This window comes from Carcharhinus amblyrhynchos, chromosome 7 (assembly GCF_965287045.1).
Source record: "Carcharhinus amblyrhynchos chromosome 7, sCarAmb.v2.hapA, whole genome shotgun sequence".
Taxonomy (NCBI): Eukaryota; Metazoa; Chordata; class Chondrichthyes; order Carcharhiniformes; family Carcharhinidae; genus Carcharhinus; species Carcharhinus amblyrhynchos.
Window position 1 is genome coordinate 6,789,605 of NC_137330.1, and position 22,115 is coordinate 6,811,719.

At 42.1% G+C, this 22,115-nt stretch overlaps 1 protein-coding gene across 1 annotated transcript in view; it reads left to right on the plus strand.

Moving 5' to 3' along the window:
- Nucleotides 1-22,115, plus strand: part of LOC145345345 (signal-induced proliferation-associated 1-like protein 2) — a 505,672-nt gene that overhangs the window by 267,987 nt on the left and 215,570 nt on the right. Inside the window, exon 9 of the mRNA XM_080193160.1 lies at nucleotides 6,570-7,146. Within this exon, the coding sequence (XP_080049286.1) occupies nucleotides 6,570-7,146 (577 nt within the window). The remainder of the gene's footprint in view (nucleotides 1-6,569; nucleotides 7,147-22,115) is intronic.

A 22,115-nucleotide genomic window follows, 5' to 3' on the forward strand; every position in this document is an offset into this window, starting at 1 on the left:
TTTTAAAAACTTAGCTATGATGTGCCATGTGGATGAAAAGCCTGCTAATACTTGTGGCCTGACTTGCTTATGAAATGGGGATTTTAAGGAGGTAGCAGAGTTGTGATCACCAGACTTGATGCCTTCGTGGAGTTATAGAGATATGCAGCATTGAAACAGGCCCTTCAGCCCAACTTATTCATGCCACCCAGTTTTTAGCATTACATTAGTCCCAATTGCCCGCATTTGGCCCATATCCCTTTATCAATCTTACTCATGTAGCTGTCTAAATGCTTTTTAAAAGACAAAATTGTACCAACTCTAATAATACATCTGGCAGCTTGTTCCAAACACTCGCCACTCTGTGAAAAAATTGCCCCGGACCCTTTTGTATTTCTCCCCTCTCACTTTAAACCTATGCCCTTTGACTCTCCTACCTTTGAGAAAAGACGTTGACTATCTAGCTGATCTATGCCCCTTATTATTGTATAAAGTGCTATAAGATCACCTGTAAGCCTCCTATACTCCAAAGAAAAAAGTCCCAGTCTATCCAGCCTCTCTTTATATCTCAAGCCATCAAGTCCCGGTGGCATCCTAGTAAACTTTTTCTGCATTCTTTCTAGTTTAATATCCTTTCTATAATAGGGTGACCAGAACTGTACACAGTATTCCAAGTGTGGCCTCACCGATGTCTTGTACAACTTCACAAGATGTCCCGATTCCGATATTCAGTGCTCTGACTAATGAAACCAAGTATGCCGATTGCCGCCTTCACCACCCTGTCCACCTGTGACTGTTCTTTCAAGGAGCTATGAACCACTTGTTATGAACCTTCTTTGTTCTATAACTCTTCCCCAACACTCTACCATTAACTGAGTAAGACCTGCCTGGTTTGATCTACCAAAATCCATCACCTTGCATTTATGTAAGTTAAACTCCATTTGCCATTCACCAGCCCACTGGCCCAATTGATCAAGATTCCATTGCAATTGGAGATAACCGTCTTCACTGTGTACTATGCCACCAATCTTGGTGTCATCTGAAAACTTATTTACCATGCCTCCTAAATTCGTGTACAAATCATTAATATATGAGACAAATAACAGTGGTCCCAGCACAGATCCATGAGGCACACCGCTGGTCACAAGCCTCCAGTTTGAAAAAAACAACCCTCTGCAACCACTCTCTCTGTCTTCTGTCATCAAAACAATTTGGGCGACCTCACCTTGGATCCCATGAGATTTAACCTTTATGCAACAACCAACCATGCATACCTTGTCAAAGGCCTTGCTAAAGACCGTGTAGACAATGTTGATTGTGCTGCCCTCATCTACTTTCTTGGTTACCCCCTTCAAAAAACTCTTAGGAAAAACTTCTATTTATTTCCCCAAGTTCCCTAACGTTCATGTCTTTCTCAACAGTAAATATTGATGAGAAGTATTCACATAAGGTCTCACCCATCTCTTGTGGATCTGCACATTAGATTATCTTGTTTACTGTTAAGAAGCCCTATTCTCTCCCTAGTTACTCTTTTATCTTTGTGTTTGTAGAAGCTGTTTGGATTCTCCTTTGTCTTATCTACCAAAACAATCTCATGTCCCCTTTTTGCCCTCCTGATTTCTCTCTCAACTCTATTTGGACATCCTCTGTACTCTTCAAGAGATCCACTTGATCTCAGCTGTCTATGCATGTCATGTTTCCATGCTGTATGGCTCTATGGCTCTATGACCTGCCATTCCTTATTTCCCAAGAGGAGGCCATGTCTTGACCCCTGTCTAGTTGGGCCATCCACATGCTGAATGAGAAACAAATTTCTCTGCATCCAAGCCCCTAATGCTATGGCTGCCCCAGTCAGTGTTGGGAAAATTAAAGTCTGCTACTGTTACCACCCTATTTTTCTTCGAGTTATTTGTAATCACCTTACATATTCCTCAATTTCCTGCTATTTGGGGGGGCCTATTGTACTATCCTATCCAAGTGATCTCCCTCTCTTATTTCTCAGTTCTAACCATAAAGACTCAGAGGGTGAACCCTCAGAAGTATCCCTTCTTGGTACTGCCATGATGTTCTCTCCAATCAAAAACATAAACCCTCCTCTTTTCTTGACCTGTCTAGCAGACAGGAAATTATAGCCTGTCTTCGGTCATTTGGCAAGATTTTAGAGTCTCGCCTAATCGCATCATGATTTTCTTCCCCCAGCTATAACTCTTGCCCTGCGGTATATACCTAACCCTTTCCAGAGATAGGTAGATTCTTGATTAATCAAGAACCCCTGATCCCCTTAGTAATAAGGGGATCGGGGATATGGGGAAAAAGCAGGAAAATGGGGATGAGAAAAAAAATCAGCCATGATTGAATGGTAGAGCAGACTCGTTGGGCTGAGTGGCCTAATTCTGCTCCTATATCTTATGGCACTAGGATTACAGACACCGCCTTTACTATTTAACGTGCTGTCTAATTCTGTGGTGCTTTCTAATTCCGTGCTGCCCTCAACCTTCTCTTCTGTCTCCCTACTACTTTGGGGCCCATCGCCTTGTCAAACTAGTTTAAACCCTTCCAAGTGGCTCCAGCAAATCTCCCCGCCAGAACATTAGTCACCCTCCAGTTCAGATGTAACCTGTTCCTCTTGAACAGGTCATAAGAGCATAACATAAGAACTAGGAGCAGGAGTCAGCTATTTGGCCCCTCGAGTCTGCTCCACAATTCAATAAAATCATGACTGATCTTCTCATGGACCCTGCTCCATTTACCCGTCTGCTCACCATAACCCTTAATTCCTTTACTGTTCAAAAATCTATCTATCTTTGCCTTAAATACATTCAAAGAGGTAGTCTCAACTGCTTCACTAGGTGAAGAAGTTCCTCCACAACTCAGTCCTAAATTTGGTCCCCCTTATTTTGAGGCCATGCTCCCTTGTTCTGGTTTCACCTGCCAGTGGAAATAACTCCTCTCTTTCTATTGTATCTATTCCCTTCATAATCTTATTTGTTTCTATAAGATCTACCTCATTCTTCTGAATTGCAATGACTATAGCCCCAGTCTACTGGATCTCTCCTCATAAGCCAATCCCCTCAACTCCAGAATCAACTAATGAATCTCCTCTGAATCCCCTCCATTGCCAGTATATCCTTTCTCGAATAAGGAGAAAACTGTACGTAGTAGTCCAGGTGTGGCCTCACCAGCATCTTATATAGCTGCAACATAACCTCATGGTTTTTAAACTCCACCCCTCTAGCAATGAAGGGCAAAATTCCATTTGCCTTCTTTAATTACCTGCTGCACTTACAAACCAACTTTTTGCAATTCGTACGCAAGGGCACCCAGGTCCCTCTGCACAACAGCGTTTTTTACATTTAAATAATAGTCCATTTTGCTGTCATCCCTACCAAAATGGATGACTTCACATTTAGCAGCATTGTGCTCCACCTGCCAGACGCTTGCCCACTCAGTTAAACTATCTATATCCCTTTACAGAGATCCATTGCCCTCTGCTCACTTAGCTTGACTACTCATCTTAGTGTTATCTGCGAACTTTGACACTACATTTGATCCCCAACTCCAAATCATCTATGTAAATTGTAAACAATTGCAGTCCCAATACTGATCCCTGAGGCGCACCAGTAGTCACTGATTGCCAATCAGAAAAATACCCTTTTATCCCCATTCTGCTATCTGTTATTTAGTTACTAATCCTTCATCCATGCTAATACATTACCCATAATGCCGTGCACCTTTATCTTATGCAGTAGCCTTTTATGCAGCACTTTGTCGCAAGCCTTCTGGAAATCCAGGTACACCACATCCAGTGGTTCCCAGTTCTCCACCACGCTTGTAATGTCCTCAAAGGATTCAAGTTATTCAAACATGATCTGCCTTTCATGAACCCATGCTGTGTTTCCTCAGTGGGACAATTTCTATTCGGGCGTCTCGCTATTTCTCCCTTGATAGATTCAAGCACTTTTCCCACTGTCAATTTTCACATGTCTTGGGTAGTAACCCAGAGATTGTAACTCTTGAAGACCTGTTCTTTAATTTAGCTTCTAATACCTGATAATCCCCTGGCTGCTGCTGGTATTTTCCCCTGAGAGGCCACCTCTTCAACAGTATCCAAGGGGAATAGCCACAGGAAACTCCTGCACTACCTTCCTGTCTCTCCTGGTAATCACCCATCTATCTGACTGACCCTGTGATATGACAGCCTCCCTGTAATTAGTTTCTGTCACACTCTCTGCCCCTGTATGCTCTGCATTGTGTTCAGCTGCTGCTGCAACCGAACAATATGCTCAGTGAAGAGCTGCAGTTGGACACAGCTCCTGAAGGCAAAGTTGTCAGGGAAACCAGATTGTGCCCTGATTTCCCACATCTGGTAGGAGGAGCATACCATGCCCTCACTGCCCTTTTAAAGTTAAAAGGATAGCTGAATCTCAACTTGGCTTTCCCTTGCTGTGGTCCTCACAATTACCTTTTTTTTTGCTCATAGGAGGCGGAAGGGAGGGAAACACTGAAGTTGTTTGGGGTTTAACTGCACCTTGATGACAGCTCTTTCACAAAACACTGTCTTACTCAGGGGACTGTGCCAAAGGTGCAGATTTTCACCCCGACAGCCAATTAGCTTTACTGCTCTGCTGCCCTCTGCAGGGCACCTGTTTTCTTTTTGAAACTCAAAAGGTGTCTTGTTCACGTTCTCCTTTTGAAAAGTGTAATTGGGCCAAAGATACACATTTTCAGCAGAAGGGAAAATTAGTGGGAAGAACAGGTTGGAGATTGTAAAAAGCAAAAGAAACAGATGAAATTTGGTCAGAGTCTCTTAAATTACTTGCTAATTAATTAATCTTTTTCTAGATTGTTTACCACACACATTTCCTCTCTCCCCAATTCAGTAATGGATAATTTTGAAGAGGCAATTCTTTTTTTTACTGACTAGCTCTTTTGTAGATACCTCCATTTCATTTAAGAAATGCCAACGTTTTGCTTGGATCTTGTCAGCAAGTGTGCCTGACAATCTGCATTCTTTATTTGGTAATCCAGTGTCCATTGGACTCTGCTGCAGTGTGAAGCTAGGCTGCTGGAAGTAAATGAATATGATGAAACCCAGAGTTGACCAAATGTTAATCGGTGACATAGGATATTGAAAACTAGTGATATTATTAACAAATTAATAATTGGTCAAAACTGTAAAAGGAAACTGTAGCTTGTGACCTGCTGATCCATTTGTTAATGTTGTCTCAGAGGCTATTTCCTCAGGCGGATGTAACTGTTACTAGGGGGCATAACTATAAGCTTCATGGTGGGAGATACAGGAGGAATGTCCAAGGTAGATTTTTTACTCAGAAAGAGGTTGGGGTGTGGAATGCACTGCCTGCTGTGACAGTGGAGTCGGACACTTTAGGAACTTTCAAGCAATTATTGATAGGCACATGGAGCACACCAGAATGAGAGGGAGTGGGATAGCTTGATCTTGGTTTCGAACATCGCTCAGCACAACATCAAGGGCCGAAGGGCCTGTACTTACTGTTCTATGTTCATTTTTTATGGACTGTATCAGAATTGACCAATGATTTCCAAATGGATAAAAAATCAGTTTTAATAATCATTTTATGGTTAAGTTTGTTATTGTAATGGAAGGCTAATGCAAAAAAGAATTCATCATATGGAACGCAGTTGATGAAATATTCACCACCCGCTCCAACAACAGTCAAGTAACAGAGAGCTTTAGAGAGCACTAAGCAAGAAAATGTAAAATAAAAGCTGAACGAATACTTGACTTTGTCAAGTTGTTTTGCGTGAAAGGAGGTAAATCCCAAGAAGATAAAGGAGAAAATAACACTAAACACCAGATTTATCTTGGAAATCCTGGGAATAATTTTCAGAAACTCAAATCTATTGAAAACCAATAAGAATAGGTGTTGTGTCCCAGATTGCTCAGGAAGTCCAAGCTGTTTTGGCAAAATGCATGTTGTAATCTAGAACTATGGATAGTGATGGCAGAGGCTTCAACTTTCTTCCATCGTATGGCTGCCCAGAAATCTCTCCTGCTCTTGCTGTCTGTCATTGGTGTATGTTGGAGTGATTTTCAGGTTGATAATCAACCTTTTGGCTGGCCTTCCTTGGCCATCAAATCCTGGGGTGAAATTTGAACCCCGAGCTTGTGGTTCAGAGACAGGGTCACTATCCACTCTGCTACAAGACAACCACTAAAAGGAGTAGAAGAATAAAAAGTAGATTGCACGTAATGATTGAAAGTTTTTACAGAAATATTTTAGCCAAATATAAGAAGGTGGAGTTTGAAAATCAAAATACATCTTGTAAGGTATTTGCTAAACAGTAAAATTGGAACCAGGAAGTGAAAGATTGTAACAAAATATGTTGAGACCAGTGGACAATATCTAAATGCAGTTAAATCTGCTTTGGAATTGGTAAGCTGTAAAGGCCAGTGTTGTGAGGAAAAAGTATTAATTTGGGAATGCTTAGTGGACAAATGTGCCTCTTTGTATTTTTCTGTCCACTTTCATATAATGTCAAACTGTGTTTTGCTGTATTTTGAATTTGTGTTTCCAAATCTAATGTGGCATCTCTTTAAACACATACAGTGTGGCTGTCTCCAGGTCTAAAGATGTGCCACCGTTTGGCCCACCTATTCCCAAAGGGGTCACCTTTCCCAAATCAGCTGTATTCAGGGACTTTCTTCTTGCCAAAGTTATCAACGCAGAAAATGCAGCACACAAATCTGAGAAATTTCGGGCAATGGCCACCAGGACAAGGCAAGAGTATTTGAAGGATTTGGCAGAAAACTTTGTAACCACGGCTACAGTTGACTCTTCAGTGAAATTCAGCTTCATCACACTTGGAGCAAAAAAGAAGGAGAAATCAAAGCCCCGGAAGGATGCGCAGCTGTACAGTTTTGGAGCTATTGTGTGGAATGTTATCACTCGGGACTTTGGCCAATCTAATGATATTGAATGTCTTCTTGGAATCTCCAATGAATTCATTGTGCTTGTAGAGCAAGACTCCAAGAATGTAGTGTTTAATTGCTCATGCAGGGATGTTATTGGCTGGACCTCTGGATTAATGACCATAAAGATATTTTATGAAAGAGGAGAATGCATCCTGTTATCTGCTATGGAAAGCTGTGCAGATGATATCAGGGAAATAGTACAGAGGCTTGAGGTAAGACAAGATATTTTCATTGCCATTAATTTTAATATGATTAACACTTGTGCGATAATTTTGGGTCCTATTTCTGGGACAGCCTTGATGCTTGTTCTTCTTGTAACCATGAATGCTAAGGTATTACTCAATGTAAATATAAAACAAAGAACTGGTTTGCAATAACTTAAATAATTTTAGGAAAGTCTTTAGAAATGTTCTTGGTTTAGATAGTTGAGAATATGAAGGTAGAGAAATTGTGGTAGAAGTTCCCCAACATTTTAAAAGTTGAAAGACGATATATAATCTAGGAAGAAATAGCTTTAAACAGAAATAGCTTTAATTGTGACACCAGTGTACCTTCAAGAAATGATTTTTTTAAAAATCATGTTCTCTGCAGTTGTAAGCAGACAATTTCAGTTCTTTTTTCAGTGTTGCTGACTTTCTGTAGAAGTCATTTTATTGCTACTCAAATGGGGTTTGTTTATTTTTGCTTATAGCTTAGAATTTTCACCACAAATATTATGATAGGAAATGCACACCAGAAAAGACTCATTTGATCTCAGTAAATTAAATGATAGTGCATAATCCTGAACTTCGGTGGCATTTACTACATAAATTCATGTTAATTACAAATAGCCAATGATAATAGATGCTGATTGCAATCATTACATGGCGTGTTGATATCGACACCCTATCCTCTTGTTCTTTGTGGCGTTATCAGCTATTAGAATGTACTCTTATGGTGTGTTCATGTAAAAACTAACATCATGATTTCAGAGGTGGAGCAACAATCATCAGTAGTGACAAGTGTTTATCCAAATATTTTTTGAGCCTCATGGAGAAGCTAGAACTGGAAAGGTTACTTTAACTCTCCTCTTCCTCCTCAATGCTCACTCTTTTTGTAATATCCTTTTGGTGCAATATCTTTTTCCCTCTTGCTCCTTTTATTTATTTCACTCTCTTCTCCCTTCTCAAACAATTTTGGAAAACAATTGAGCAAATAAAAAAGTTAAGGAAAATTTCAACTGTTCGCTGCCTAATGCTGAAGCAACCTGGGAAATTGAGTATACGCCATATGCTCACCTGCACAATCCACCAGTCAGAGCTTTGGTCAAACCTTGATGTTTGAAAGGCTAAAGCCTCAAAGTAAAAGTTTTATTGAAGATAATAAAAGACTTGAAAAACAATTCTTGGATGTTGGTCAAAAACTTATTTTGGACATTAAAGATTTCAGCTGTTGGTGAAAAATAGCAGAAGTAGGAGTTTTAAGAAAGAATTTGTAATGTACAGGAAAAAATATATAGCAGCATATGATAGTGACAAAGAGAACTGCAATAGGTGAGCAATCAAAGTAAAGCAGCAGGCTAACAATTAATGGAAGCAGTTCTGACGGATTAATTGAGCTGAATAGTGTTGGAAGAGCTATGAGAAGTTGGATGGCACTAAGCATTTATTTTCAGAAAGATTGACATCAAAATACATTATCAAATCTGTAACAAATGTGAATTCTCTAAAATGTGCGCGGATATGTTTCTGAAAATGGAGAGCAACTCAAGAAGTTATAGAAAGTAGATGAGGGTAGCCAGAATCATTAATGAGTTTAATTGTCTGCTTGAGTTTGTTTAAGTTTTTTTTATTAGTGTCACAAGTAGGCATATAATAACACTGCAGTGAAGTTACACTGCAATGGAGGGGGGTACAGTAGCACAATGTTAGCACAGCTGCTTCACAGCGCTTGGGACTTGGGTTCGATTCTCAGTTTGGGTCACTGTGGTGTTTGTGTTCTCCCTGTCTTTGCATGGGTTTCCTCCAGGTGTTCCGGTTTCCTCCCACATTCTGAAAGATGTGCTGGTTAGGTGCATTGACCCAAACAGCTGCCGGACCGTGGTGACTAGGAGAATTTCACAGTAACTTCATTGCAGTGTTAATATAAGCCTTACTTGCGACTAATAAATAAAAGTTACTGTGAAAATCCCCTAGTCACCACACTCAGCCACCTGATCGGGTACACTGGGTGAGAATTTAACATGACTAATGCACCTAACCAGCACTACTTTCGGACTCTGGGAGAAAACTGAAGCACCCAGAGGAAACTCATGCAGACATGGGAAGAACGCAAAGACTCCATACAGACAGTGACCAAGCCAGGAATCAAACCTGTGAGGCAGCAGTGCTAACTACTGTCCCACTGTGTCACCCTGGCTGTAGCAATCAGAGGGAATTTTCCCCAATATTTTTCTAAATTAGAAGAATTTTGTTTTTCTTTAGTCTTAGCAAAAAGATGATTGACTGCAAGGTGAGAGGGCATGACATTCTAGGAAAAAGTGAATTAATGTTGCATGCAAGCTCTTGCCATATATGTAACATCAAATCTTATGCATTATTTCCTGTTGTATGTGGCCCTATCTTACTAAATTGTCATCAGTCCACTTATTGAAAATTTTGAAAAGCGAGTGTGCAGCTGTGTGTGAAAGACACAATAGCCTGCTCCGATCAGAAGGATTTTTAATATAACACTGGTGACACAATTTTCCGGCTCTTCCCATTAGGGGGATCTTCTGGTCCTACTGAAGTAGACCCCAACAGTGGAAAGCTGAGCCATGCAAACACCATTCACTTTGGCTGGACCAGAATACCATACTGACAGCCAATGGCAAGCCACCTCTGCTGTGGGAAAATATGCTGGGCTGGAAACCTCTGGCCTGGGTTATGCTAATATATGTTACTATGGGGTAGTGTGGATACGCACTTGAACATGGGTCACTCAGCCTACAAGAGGCCCAAAACTTGTAAATTTTGTCTTTTTGCCCATTCTGTTATGTTATAATTCAGGTCAGAAACTCCAAAGTCTTTAATGAAGCCAGCTTGGATCATAAGTTTTGCACTTTGAATTTGGCTAGGATAAGCATGATATGTTTCACCTTTGGTATGATTCAACTGACCCACTAGGGAGCTCCTGTCAAACAAAGTTTATTTAAGAATATAGTTAACATGTAGGGAAAGAAAATTAGCAATAACCTTTATCAGTTGCAAACAAAAACAAAACAACCACCATAATATATAACCCTTCACAAAGATATTTAAAATGTTCCAATCAAATAATAATACCTCCCATAGACAAAAGAAAAGCCTATCCACAGGTTTAGCATAGCAAAGACTAATGCTCACGTGATAATGGAACTGAGTCCTTTAGATGAATACTGCAGTTCTCTTGAGGCACACATGGACAAGCTTGGAGTCAGAACAGCTTCCCAGAACACTATAGAGATATTCTGGTTGAGCTACCAACAGCAGATTCTCTACTCCAGGAAGGCAAGAAGCTTTGCTTTCAACTAACCTGCACAATTTCCAAAACCAAGGGGAGAGAGAGAGAGAGGGAGAAGCACTTCTTTTTAGCTTGATGTCCCTTCTAAACTAAAACTGCTGTCAGCCAAACAGAAAAATGAAACTATAAAACCACTGTGAAGGAAAAAAACTGTGGCCCTGACTATGCAGGATCATAAAAGATTCCAGAGTAAAAATAAACAAACCCCATTTAAGTATCAATAAAATGACTTTGACAGACATCTTGGCAACACTGAGAAGTTGAAAAGGTTTACAACTGCAGAGAACATGATTTTTTAAAAAAGCTCTTAAAGGTACATGACCGTCGCAACTATTTTAAAATGTTTCTTCTGAGATCGTATATTGTCTCAACTTTTAAAATGTTAAGAAAGTTCTACCACACATTCTCTACCTTCAGATTCTCAACTCTGTGTTATGGAAGTAGAACCTATGTTTATAAATTAACCGATTATGGCTCAGATGCGTGATCCTATCTTGCAAAATCTCTGCTAATGGAAACTCAGGACTGCAAAGATTGATTGGTGTTGCTATGGATTCTCTTGTGTGAAACAATAGGCACTGCAGATAGATCCACGGGAGTGTTTTCTGAGTCATTACTACTGAAATTACTACTACCATTGCTGGTGGCCAGTTAAACCATTCCTTAAGAACATAAGAACATAAGAACATAAGAACATAAGAAATAGGAGCAGGAGTAGGCCATCTGGCCCTTCGAGCCTGCCCCGCCATTCAATAAGATCATGGCTGATCTGTCGTGGCTCAGTTCCACTTTCCCGCCCTCTCCCCATAACCCTTAATCCCCTCTCTTATCAAAAACCCATCAACCCGCTTCTTAAAAATATTTAGCGAGGCAGCCTCCACCACTTCAACGGGCAGAGAATTCCAGAGATTCACCACCCTTTGAGTGAAGAAGTTCCTCCTCAACTCCGTTCTGAACTGCCCCCCCTTTATCTTGAGGCTGTGCCCCCTAGTCCTACTGTCTTTTTTGAGCGGGAAGAGTCTTTCCACCTCTATCCTATCCATCCCATTCATCATCTTATACGTCTCAATGAGATCTCCCCTCATTCTTCTAAACTCTAACGAGTACAAGCCTAGTTTATTCAGCCTCTCCTCATAGCTCAACCCCCTCAACTCCGGTATCAGCCTAGTAAACCTCCTCTGCACTCCCTCCAAGGCCAAAATATCCTTGCGCAGGTGCGGCGCCCAAAACTGCACACAGTACTCCAGCTGCGGCCTCACCAATGCCCTATACAGCTGCAGCAAGACCTCCCTACTTTTATATTCAATCCCCCTCGCTATGAAGGCCAGCATCCCATTCGCCTTCCTGACCACCTGCTGCACCTGCAGGCTGGGTTTTTGCGACTCATGCACAAGGACCCCGAGGTCCCTCTGCACCGTCGCCTGCTGCAGTTTTTCGCCACGTAAGTAATAGTCCTTCCTACCATTCTTCCTACCAAAGTGGACCACCTCACACTTGCCAACATTAAATTCCATTTGCCATTTCCTGGCCCATTCGCCCAGCCTATCTAGATCCTTCTGCAGACTCTCCACACTTACTAAGAGAAGCACCAGAATTTGCTACTTCTGATTTATTTTCTGATTACTTCAATTGAGGACCATTTTTAAAAACCAAGCTGAGGTTGGACCATCAGTGTTTAAGAAATCCTCCATGCATTTCTGAAACTTCAGTTTCAAACATTTAATTTTCAAATTCAATATTTGCAGTTCACACTTCTAATGTACCTCTATGGAGAATTGTTACAGCTCAATATTTGGGTATCAGATGACAACAGCAGCTTGCATTTATCTTGCACTTCAATGCAAACAGCATTCTGTGGTGCTTCATGGATGGATATAAGGAAAGCAGCCATCATCTGAGTCTGAAAGATTAGAATGTGACCAAAACCTTGGTGAAAGGCAGAAGGTTTCAGAAAGAACATTTCAGACTTGCTTAAAGCTCTCCAAGAACACAGGTGGTTCAAAAAACGATCACTAAAGGTGGGAAGGAAGTGGATTAAGAGATGATATGATAGCACAATGATTAGCACTGTTCCCTCACAGTGCCAGGGACCTGGATTCAATTCCAGCTTTGTTTGACTGTCTGTGTAGATTTTGCACATTGCCATGAGTCTATGTTTGTTTCCTCCGGGTGCATGGGTTTCCTCCCACAGTCCAAACATGTGCAGGGTAGGTGGATTTGCATGCTAAAATTTGCCCCTTAGTGTCCCAAAATGTGTAGGTTCGGGAATTAGTGGGGCATATGTGTGGAGTCACAGTGATAGGGCAGGGGGTGGACCTGGGTAGAATGCTCTGGTGGAAAGTCAATGCAGACTCAATGAGATGAGTGATCTCCTTCTGCACTGTAGAGAGAAGCTGAAATCAGAAAATTGAATCTTCAGTGAATAGGAGAGCAGATGTAGGGTTGTGCTAGTAAAGCCATGGAGGGTTTAAAAACAAGAACAACGATTTTGAATTGAATGTTTTAGGAATGGGGAATCGACTTAAGGTGGAGGAAGTGCCTGATTGATGAACACACTTAATGAAAAGTAGAGTATGTGCAGCAGAGTTTTAAACCAGTTTAATTTGTGGACAGTGGAAAAAGGACATCAATGAGAGTGTTGGAGTAATTGAATCTCGGGAAAGTTCCAGTGGAGGAGGTAGTTGGGTCCGGTTAGAGAAAGAAGGTGGTGACAGAAAGTGAGCTGAGCAAAGCATTTACAATTTACTGGTAATTCAGTTTGCACTGTAAAAATATTTGGATTATCCAATAATTTGAATTAAATGTTATAAATGATAGTACAAAGTGATTTAAAATCTAGGCTATCCAATTATTTGAAGCAGGCAGTGTACTCTTAAGTATAACTAGCAGCTGTCAAGGGATCTTCTTTTATCCACTCCTCCCACTGTTCTGTTTGGAATCATGTTTCATTTTACTCACATGCATAATTTTCATTAACACTATTGGTGGTAACACTGAAATGGGCTCATAGAATCATCAAGATTAACAGCTCAATTTATCCATGCCGCCCTTTTTTTTAAACCCAGTAGGTAATCCCAATTGCCTGTGTTTGGCCCATATCCCTCTATACCCATCTTACCCATGTAACTGCCTAAATGCTTTTTAAAAGACAAAATTGTACCCACCTCTAATATTACCTCTGGCAGCTTGTTCCAGACACTCACCAACCTCTCTGTGAAAAAATTGTCCCTCTGGACCCTTTTGTGTATCTCACCTTAAATCTATGCTGTCTAGTTTTAGACTCCCCCACCTTTGGGGAAAGATATTGACTATCTAGCTGATCTATGCCCCTCATTATTTTAAAGACCTCTATAAAATCACCCCTAAGCCTCCCATGCTCAGAGAAAAAAAGTCCCAGCGTATCTGGCCTCTCCTTATAACTTAAACCATCAAGTCCTGGTAGCATCCTAGTAAATCTTTTCTGCACTCTTTCTTTCTAACTTAATAATATCCTATGTATAATAGGGTGACCAGAACTGTACACAGTATTCCAAGTGTGGCCTTACCAATGTCTTGTACAACTTCAGCAAGACAAATCCTGTATTCAGCGTTCAGACCAATGAAACCAAGCATGCTGAATGTCTTCTTCACCAGTCTGTCCACCTGTGACTCCACTTTCAAGTAGCTTTGAACTTGTACCCCTAGATCTCTCTGTAACTCTTCCCAGTGCCCTACCATTAACTGAGTAAGTCCTGTCCTGGTTCATTCGGCCAAAATGCATCACCTCACATTTATCTGAATTAAATTCCATCTGCCATTTGTCAGTCTACTGGCCCAATTGATCAAAATACGGTTGCAATCCTAGATAACCTGTCCACTCTGCCACCAATCTTGGAGTCAGCTGCAAACATACTAATCATGCCTACTAAATTCTCATCTAAATCATTAATATAAATGACAAATAACAGTGGACCCAGCACTGGTCCCTAAGGCACACCATTCATCACAGGCCTCAAGTTTGAAAAAACAACTGTCTACAACTACCCTCTGTCTTCTGTCATCAAGTGAATTTTGTATCCATTTGGCTACCTCACCCTGGGTCACATGAGATTTAATCTTATGCAACAATCCACCATGTGGTACTTTGTCAGAGGCCTTACTAAAGTCCATGTAGACAACATCAACTGCACTGCCCTCATCTACCTTCTTGGTTATCCCTTCAAAAAAACTCAATCAAATTTGTGAGACATGATTTTCCACTTACAGAGCCATGCTGACTGTCTCTAATCAGTACTTGCGTCTCTAAATGTCTGTAGATCCTGCCTTTCAAAATACCTTCTAACAACTTACCCACTATATATGCAAGGCTCACCGGCCTATAGTCCCAGGCTTTTCCCTGCAGCCCCTCTTAAAGGCACAATATTTGCCGCCCTCCAATCTTCAGGCACCTCACCTATAACTATCAATGATTCAAATATCTCTGCAATTTCTCCCACTGTACCCTGGGATACACTTCATCAGATCCTGGGGATTTATCTACCTTGATGCGTTTTAATATTTCAGCACCACTTCTATTATATGTCCTCAAGACATCACTATTTATTTCTCCAAGTTCTCTAACACCCATGCTTTTCTCAACAGTGAATACTGATGAGAGATATTCATTTGGGATCTCACCTACCTCTTACGGATCCGCACATAGATGACCTTGTTGATCCTTAAGAGGTCCTGCTCTCTCCCTCGTTATGCTTTTGGCCTTTATGTATTTGTAGAAACTCTTTGGATTCTCCTTTGCCTTATCTGCCAAAACAATTTTTTGTCCTCCTGATTTCTTTCTTTACTCTTACACCCCCTATACTCTTCAAAGGCTCCACTTGATCCGAGCTGCCTATGCAGCTGGGATCGAGTGTCATGTGCTTCCTCCTTCCTCTTGACTAGGGCCTCAATATCCTGAGTCATCCAGGCTTCCCGACTTCTACCAGCCTCGCCCTTCACTCTGAAAGAAATGTGTTTACCCTAAACATGCTTTTGAAAGTCTCCCACTTACCAGATGTCCCTTTGCCTTCCCACAGATTCTCCCAATTAACTTTTGAAAATTCCTGCCTGATACCATCAAAATTGGCCTTGCCCTAATTTAGAATTTTAACTTTTGGGCCAGACCTATCATTCTCCATAGTTATCTTAAAACTAATGGAATTATGGTTACTGGTCCCAAAGTGATCTCTCACTAACACTTCTGTCACCTGCCCTTCCTTATTTCCCAAGGGGAACTGCTGGTAGAATTTAGAAACTAACTTCAATTTCAAGATTGGCTTTCCTGATTTTATTTGTTTTTTAAAAAATAAGAATCTATGGGTCTGATTTTTACCATCGCGTCTTCAGGTGCGAAAACTTGGTAATGTCGGGCGTGAGGCGAGTAGCGCGATCCACTCCTCTGCACTGGTTCATCCTTTACCAAGGCCTGAAAATGGCTGTGATCGGGACGGATGCGACGGCCATTTGCATGCATTTAAATTGACCTAATGGGCTGCATGACCAACTTTACTGACACTTCCCCCTTTACCACCGCATTCACCCATCCAGAATTGGCGTGAAACGGAAATGCTCCGTAGAAGTCCGATTTGGGTGCACCAGTTAGTGAGGAGGTAAGTGTTCAGTGTTCAACAGCTCTCCGCCTGAGATAGGAAGGGAGGGGGTCCACTGCCACTCTGCCTGAGATCAGTGGGTGGAAGGGGTGTCTTCTGCCACTCTGCCTAAGACCAATGGTGGAAATGGGGAGTCCGCACTGCTTGATATTATGTCTGCTGCCCCTCTGCCTGAGATCGGTGGGGGGAAGGGAGGAGAATCCTGTGATCGGTCTCCGTGTTGGGCGGGGGGAATGGAAGGATAAGAGGGTCAGTAATGTTGTGGGGGTGGGGCAGTGTCTTTGGAGCTAGGGGGAGGCATTATTCATCCCGGGAGGGCTGTGGCAGGGGAGCAGCATTCTATCACTATTTTTTTCTGTGCACGTGCAGTTGGAGGCACTGATTGGAGCAGCAGGGTTTCAGGTGCATTAAGCACTGCTCACAGGCTTCTACAGAGCGATTCAGAATCGCTGACATTTTTGCAGGCACAGTGCATAAGAGGGCACCTGGGAACAGGTCTGAAAGCTGGATCTGAAACACCCAGTTTCAAGTCCACCCAGCACTTAGAATCAAAATGGTAAAATAGGGCCTATTCCTTCACAAGAAAAGAATTCTCTGACTGCCTGACCCTTTTCCACAAATTGGGGAGAAAAGGGATCCATTGTGTTATTGGAAAGAAAATCAATAGTAACATTCAAAAGGAAGTGAATAAATACTAGAAGAAAAACATTTATAGGGCTGTGGGAAAAGAGCAAGAGACAGTATGGGCACAATTGGCCAAATGGCAACTTTGTATCATATATTATTCGATGATTCTTTAGGATTTAAGGTAAAAGGAAACTGACTGTAGCGCACTGTTCTAAAGTGTTGAGGTAGGAATGGAGTCACAGCGATAGTAATTTTGTGATACCGACTGTGGCAATGATGCACAAACAAAGGACCATCTGCTTTATTTTGCTGCCAATTTCTGTCTGAATTCTGTAATGCTGCTAATCTTGCCACGTACCATAATGTTGCCAATACACGTATAACCTGGTGGCTGGGAAGAATGTGGAGACATGATACGGGTAATGCAAGAGTGCCCAAATCTTTTGTTGTGTATACCAAGTCACAGAATCTGTGGGGTTACATGCAAAGTTTAAGTCCACGTTCTAAAAGCTTGCAGATGTCTCCAGCTGCAAACGCTTAACAGACTGTGGTATATGTTCAGTTTATGAGGCACAGTGCAAAATCAGCCCTTCCTAACACTCCAGACCTATAAAATGTAAACAGGACAAACCATTGGGAAAAGAAATGTAAGCCCAAGTATTTTGGGATTGCCCAAGCTCAAGTGCTGCAGTTGTCTTAGTACTGCAGTTTGACAGTCCTTTTCATAGTAGAATACAGAAACATTATTTTTAAATGGCTTATGTGTTCCTGATGGAAGTTGTTACTGGATGCAGTGACTTGGTATTAGGCCACCAAATCGTCGAACCATAAAATCCCTACCATGCAGGAGGAGGCCATTCAACCCATAAAGTCTGCACTGACTCTCTAAAAGAGCATCCCACCCAATTGCCTAACCTCAAGCATTTACATTGGCTAATCCACCTAAGCCTGCACAACGTTGGAGGAAACCAGAGCACTCAGGAAATCCATGCAGACATGGGAAGAAGGTGCAAACTCCACACAGTCACCCGAATCCAAGTCTGTGACACTGTGAGGCAGCTAATAATCACCGTGCCATCATGCCATACCTTAACCCAGAAGTTTGAAAGAAAGACTTCAATAGCCAGACATTGAAGGTTTTTTTTTTGTTTAACCAGAACTCCCAAATCTTGCATAAAAACAGGAAATGCTGGAAAACACAGCAGGCCTGGTAACATCTGTAAAGCGAGAAACAGAGTTAAAGTTTTGAATCTATGACTGCCTCAAAGCCCCAGATCCTGTTCCTGATTTGTAACTCATTTAGATAGATATTTAGCAAAGGTCTAAGGTATAACATATGTCAGCTATTTTTAGTAGGCAGACAGTAATAGGAGATAACAGTAACATGCTTGGTAACATGCTGTTTGATGCAACAAACACTATTCAGTGAATCAATCATTGCAGTCTGCTGTTGAACTTAGGAGGTGCCATTGTGCGAAAGGGAGAATGGAAATGTGTATTTAAGCCCAGACAAACCTAAGAGGTAGTGGTAGGAAAGTACTGTCTCACAGAAGTGCAAGGGTCATCCCCAATATCCTGGCCAATATCTGTGCCTCAGTCAGCATCACAAAAAAACAGCTAATTTGGTCATTATCATATGGCTAACCACATTGACAAGAAATGCTGAAGGAAATGCAGATGTTTGTTAGTGATGCCGACACAACCAAAACAGCTTTCTGCACTGTCAAAATTCTGTGATTTTGTGAACACTTGTAAACAGACTGGAAAAGCACCTTCTGCCAGAATTAACTTATGGCATTTCTGTGATGAAAAGCTTTGCAAGAGAGAGGGAATCAGCATGATAGGACTTCAATCGAAATGGTAACAGGAACAGAAGAGGAAAACGCATCAACTGAACACCTCAAAGTGGGTTCACTGGTTTATGCTGGTGGAGGCTGGAATAGGGAAAAGAAGAGGTGCAGAAATAAACCAGTTGTGATGAATTCAAGCATATGTAATACATTTTCTTTTCACTGAAAACAATCCTTTAAGTAGTTCCAAGAGAGATGGATTATTTTGTATGTAATGACAGCTGTCAATGTGAATTATGGAATATGTTTAGAAATCCTGGTTGCTATTGTCGAATAATTCACTGAATTCAGATATAATATTCAGTCTTTTGATTAAAAATAACATTTTAGATTTCCTCCAAGTGAACTAAAATGAAATGAACGTCAAAAAGTGGTGTATTCTATATATATATTGCATTGCAGAATCCTACAAATTCAACAATTTAACTCCAATTTGTAAAATATTTGTGTTAACACTAAACTAATCTGTTAAAGTAAGACAGGAGACGATGCCTGTGATTTAAAGTATGTCTCTGATCAGTGCTTGGCTACATGGTGGAGGTGCCAAGCCTAGCCCAGGCATTTTGCCCAAGGAAAGTGAAAATCAGTGTTGGAGCCAGCCTCAGTAGCTCTTGCGATTTAGCAGGTGGCTCTAGTGTGAGCTCTGGATCACAGCTCCCAGCCACAGCAGAGTGGAGTGAGGGGGAGACCTGGAGATAGGATGAGCACAGAGAAAAGAATGTTTTGAATGAAAGGTTTCAGTGAGAGGGCATTTTAAAAGTTACAAGGAACAGAGACATGATTCGGGTTTATTTTTGAATGACAAAACTTCCAGTTCCGCTCCTGTTGTTTAAGCTCTGCCCTTCCTATCTAGAATTAAGTTCAATCTTTGATGTGTACCCTAGCAGTTGTAGCCAGCCTGTACGAGTTGCATCTGTATGGAGATTTGAGCTCAGACAGCACCAACACAGAGAAATGATGTGTTTGCTGCCTGTTTTGTATTGAGAACTGTTCCTTGAGCTTCCTGGTTTGTGAGTTCTTCATTTATTGGCTACACTCTGTCTCTCTGGTCCACTCTCCTTCCTCTCTTGTTGGTTCTCTTACTACCGCACAATGCTTTCTCTGTTGTTCCTGTGACCCTTGCCAACTGCTTCCTATTTTTTCAATGGTCGACAGCTGTGCAGTTTCCCTGAGATCAGATCTATCGAATGGACCAGACAGGAGGGTGCAAAGGGCCAGATGGACAGAGGCAGAGTTGGCATTGTGTGTGCACTTTGTGCTTGCCTGTGTACGTCATCTGCTATATCAAGAGACATTTAAAGCTGTAAACTGGACTTAGTCAATTTTAAATGGGTGTGGCCCTGTGTACTATGGTATAATTATGATTATGGGATCAAAATTCTACTTGATTTGATTTATTGTTGTCACATGTATTAGTATACAGTGAAAAGTATTGTTTCTTGCACGCCACATTGATAAAAGCATACAGTTCATAAAGAAGGAAACGAGAGAGTGCCGACTGTAGTGTTACAGTCGCAGCTAGGGTGTAGAGAAAGATCAGCTTAATGTAAAGTAGGTCCATTCAAAAGTGATGGCAGCTGGGAAGATGCTGTTCTTGAATTGGTTGGTACGTGTCTTCAGACTTTTGTAAGAGAGTATGTCTAGGGTGCATAGGGTTTTTAATTATGCTGGCTGCTTTTTCGAGGCAGTGGGAAGTGTAGACAGTGTCACTGAGTGGAAGGCTGGTCTGAGTGACAGTGTGAGAGGTGAAAAATAGAATCATAGAATTCTACAGTGCAGAAGGACGCCATTCAGCCCATTGAGTCTGCACCAACCACAATCCCACCCAGGCCCTATCTCCATAACACCAGGTATTTACCCTAGCTAGTCTCCCTGACACTAAGGGACAATTTCACATGGCCAATCCACCTAATGTTCTCAGTGGAACTGAGGACAAGCAGTTGAGACTAGAGGGCACAGCCTCAAGATAAAGGGGGGGGGGTGCGGTTTAGAACGGAGTTGAGGAGGAACTTCTTCACTCAAAGGGTGGTGGTGGTTATTTTCCAGACGTCGCTGGATTCCGGGGAAGTGCCGGATGATTGGAAAATGGCTAATGTTACGCCGTTGTTTAAGAAGGGTGCCAGGCAAAAGGCGGGGAATTATAGGCCGGTTAGTTTAACGTCTGTGGTAGGTAAAATGTTAGAATCTGTCATTAAGGAGGAAATTGCGAGGCATCTTGAAGGGAATTGCTTGATAGAGCAGACGCAGCACGGTTTCATTAAAGGGAAGTCGTGTCTGACAAATTTACTGGAGTTCTATGAGGATGTGTCTAGGACGGTGGATAGAGGAGAGCCGGTGGATGTGGTCTTTCTAGATTTTCAGAAGGCGTTTGACAAAGTACCTCACAAGAGGTTATTGCAGAAGGTCGAGGGACATGGAGTTGGGGGTAGGGTGTTAGTGTGGATAGAGGATTGGTTGTCAAATAGGAGGCAGAGAGTGGGGGTCAACGGGAGCTATTCGGATTTGCGGATGGTGACTAGTGGAGTGCCCCAGGGGTCGGTGCTGGGGCCTCAGCTTTTTACCGTTTATATAGATGATCTGGAGGAGGGAACCGAGTGTAGGGTGTCGAAATTTGCTGATGACACCCAGATTGGGGGAACGGCAAATTGTGCGGAGGGTGTGGAGAGTCTGCAGAAGGATCTAGATAGGCTGGGCGAATGGGCCAGGAAATGGCAAATGGAATTTAATGTTGGCAAGTGTGAGGTGGTCCACTTTGGTAGGAAGAATGGTAGGAAGGACTATGACTTACGGGGCGAAAAACTGCAGCAGGTGACGGTGCAGAGGGACCTCGGGGTCCTTGTGCATGAGTTGCAAAAACCTAGCTTGCAGGTGCAGCAGGTGGTCAGGAAGGCGAATGGGATGCTGGCCTTCATAGCGAGGGGGATTGAATATAAAAGTAGGGAGGTCTTGCTGCAGCTGTATAGGGCATTGGTGAGGCCGCAGCTGGAGTAGTGTGTGCAGTTTTGGGCGCCGCACCTGCGCAAAGATATTTTGGCCTTGGAGGGAGTGCAGAGGAGGTTTACTAGGCTGATACCGGAGTTGAGGGGGTTGAGCTATGAGGAGAGGCTGAATAAACTGGGCTTGTACTCGTTAGAGTTTAAAAGAATGAGGGGAGATCTCATTGAGACGTATAAGATGATGAATGGGATGGATAGGATAGAGATGGAGAGACTCTTCCCGCTCAAAAAAGACAGTAGGACTCGGGGGCACAGCCTCAAGATAAAAGGGGGGCGGTTTAGAACGGAGTTGAGGAGGAACTTCTTCACTCAAAGGGTGGTGAATCTCTGGAATTCTCTGCCCGTTGAAGTGGTGGAGGCTGCCTCGCTAAATATTTTTAAGACGCGGGTTGATGGGTCTTTGATAAGAGAGGGGATTAAGGGTTATGGGGAGAGGGCGGGAAAGTGGAACTGAGCAGCGACAGATCAGCCATGATCTTATTGAATGACGGGGCAGGCTCGAAGGGCTGGATGGCCTACTCCTGCTCCTATTTCTTATGTTCTTATGATCTCTGGAATTCTCTGC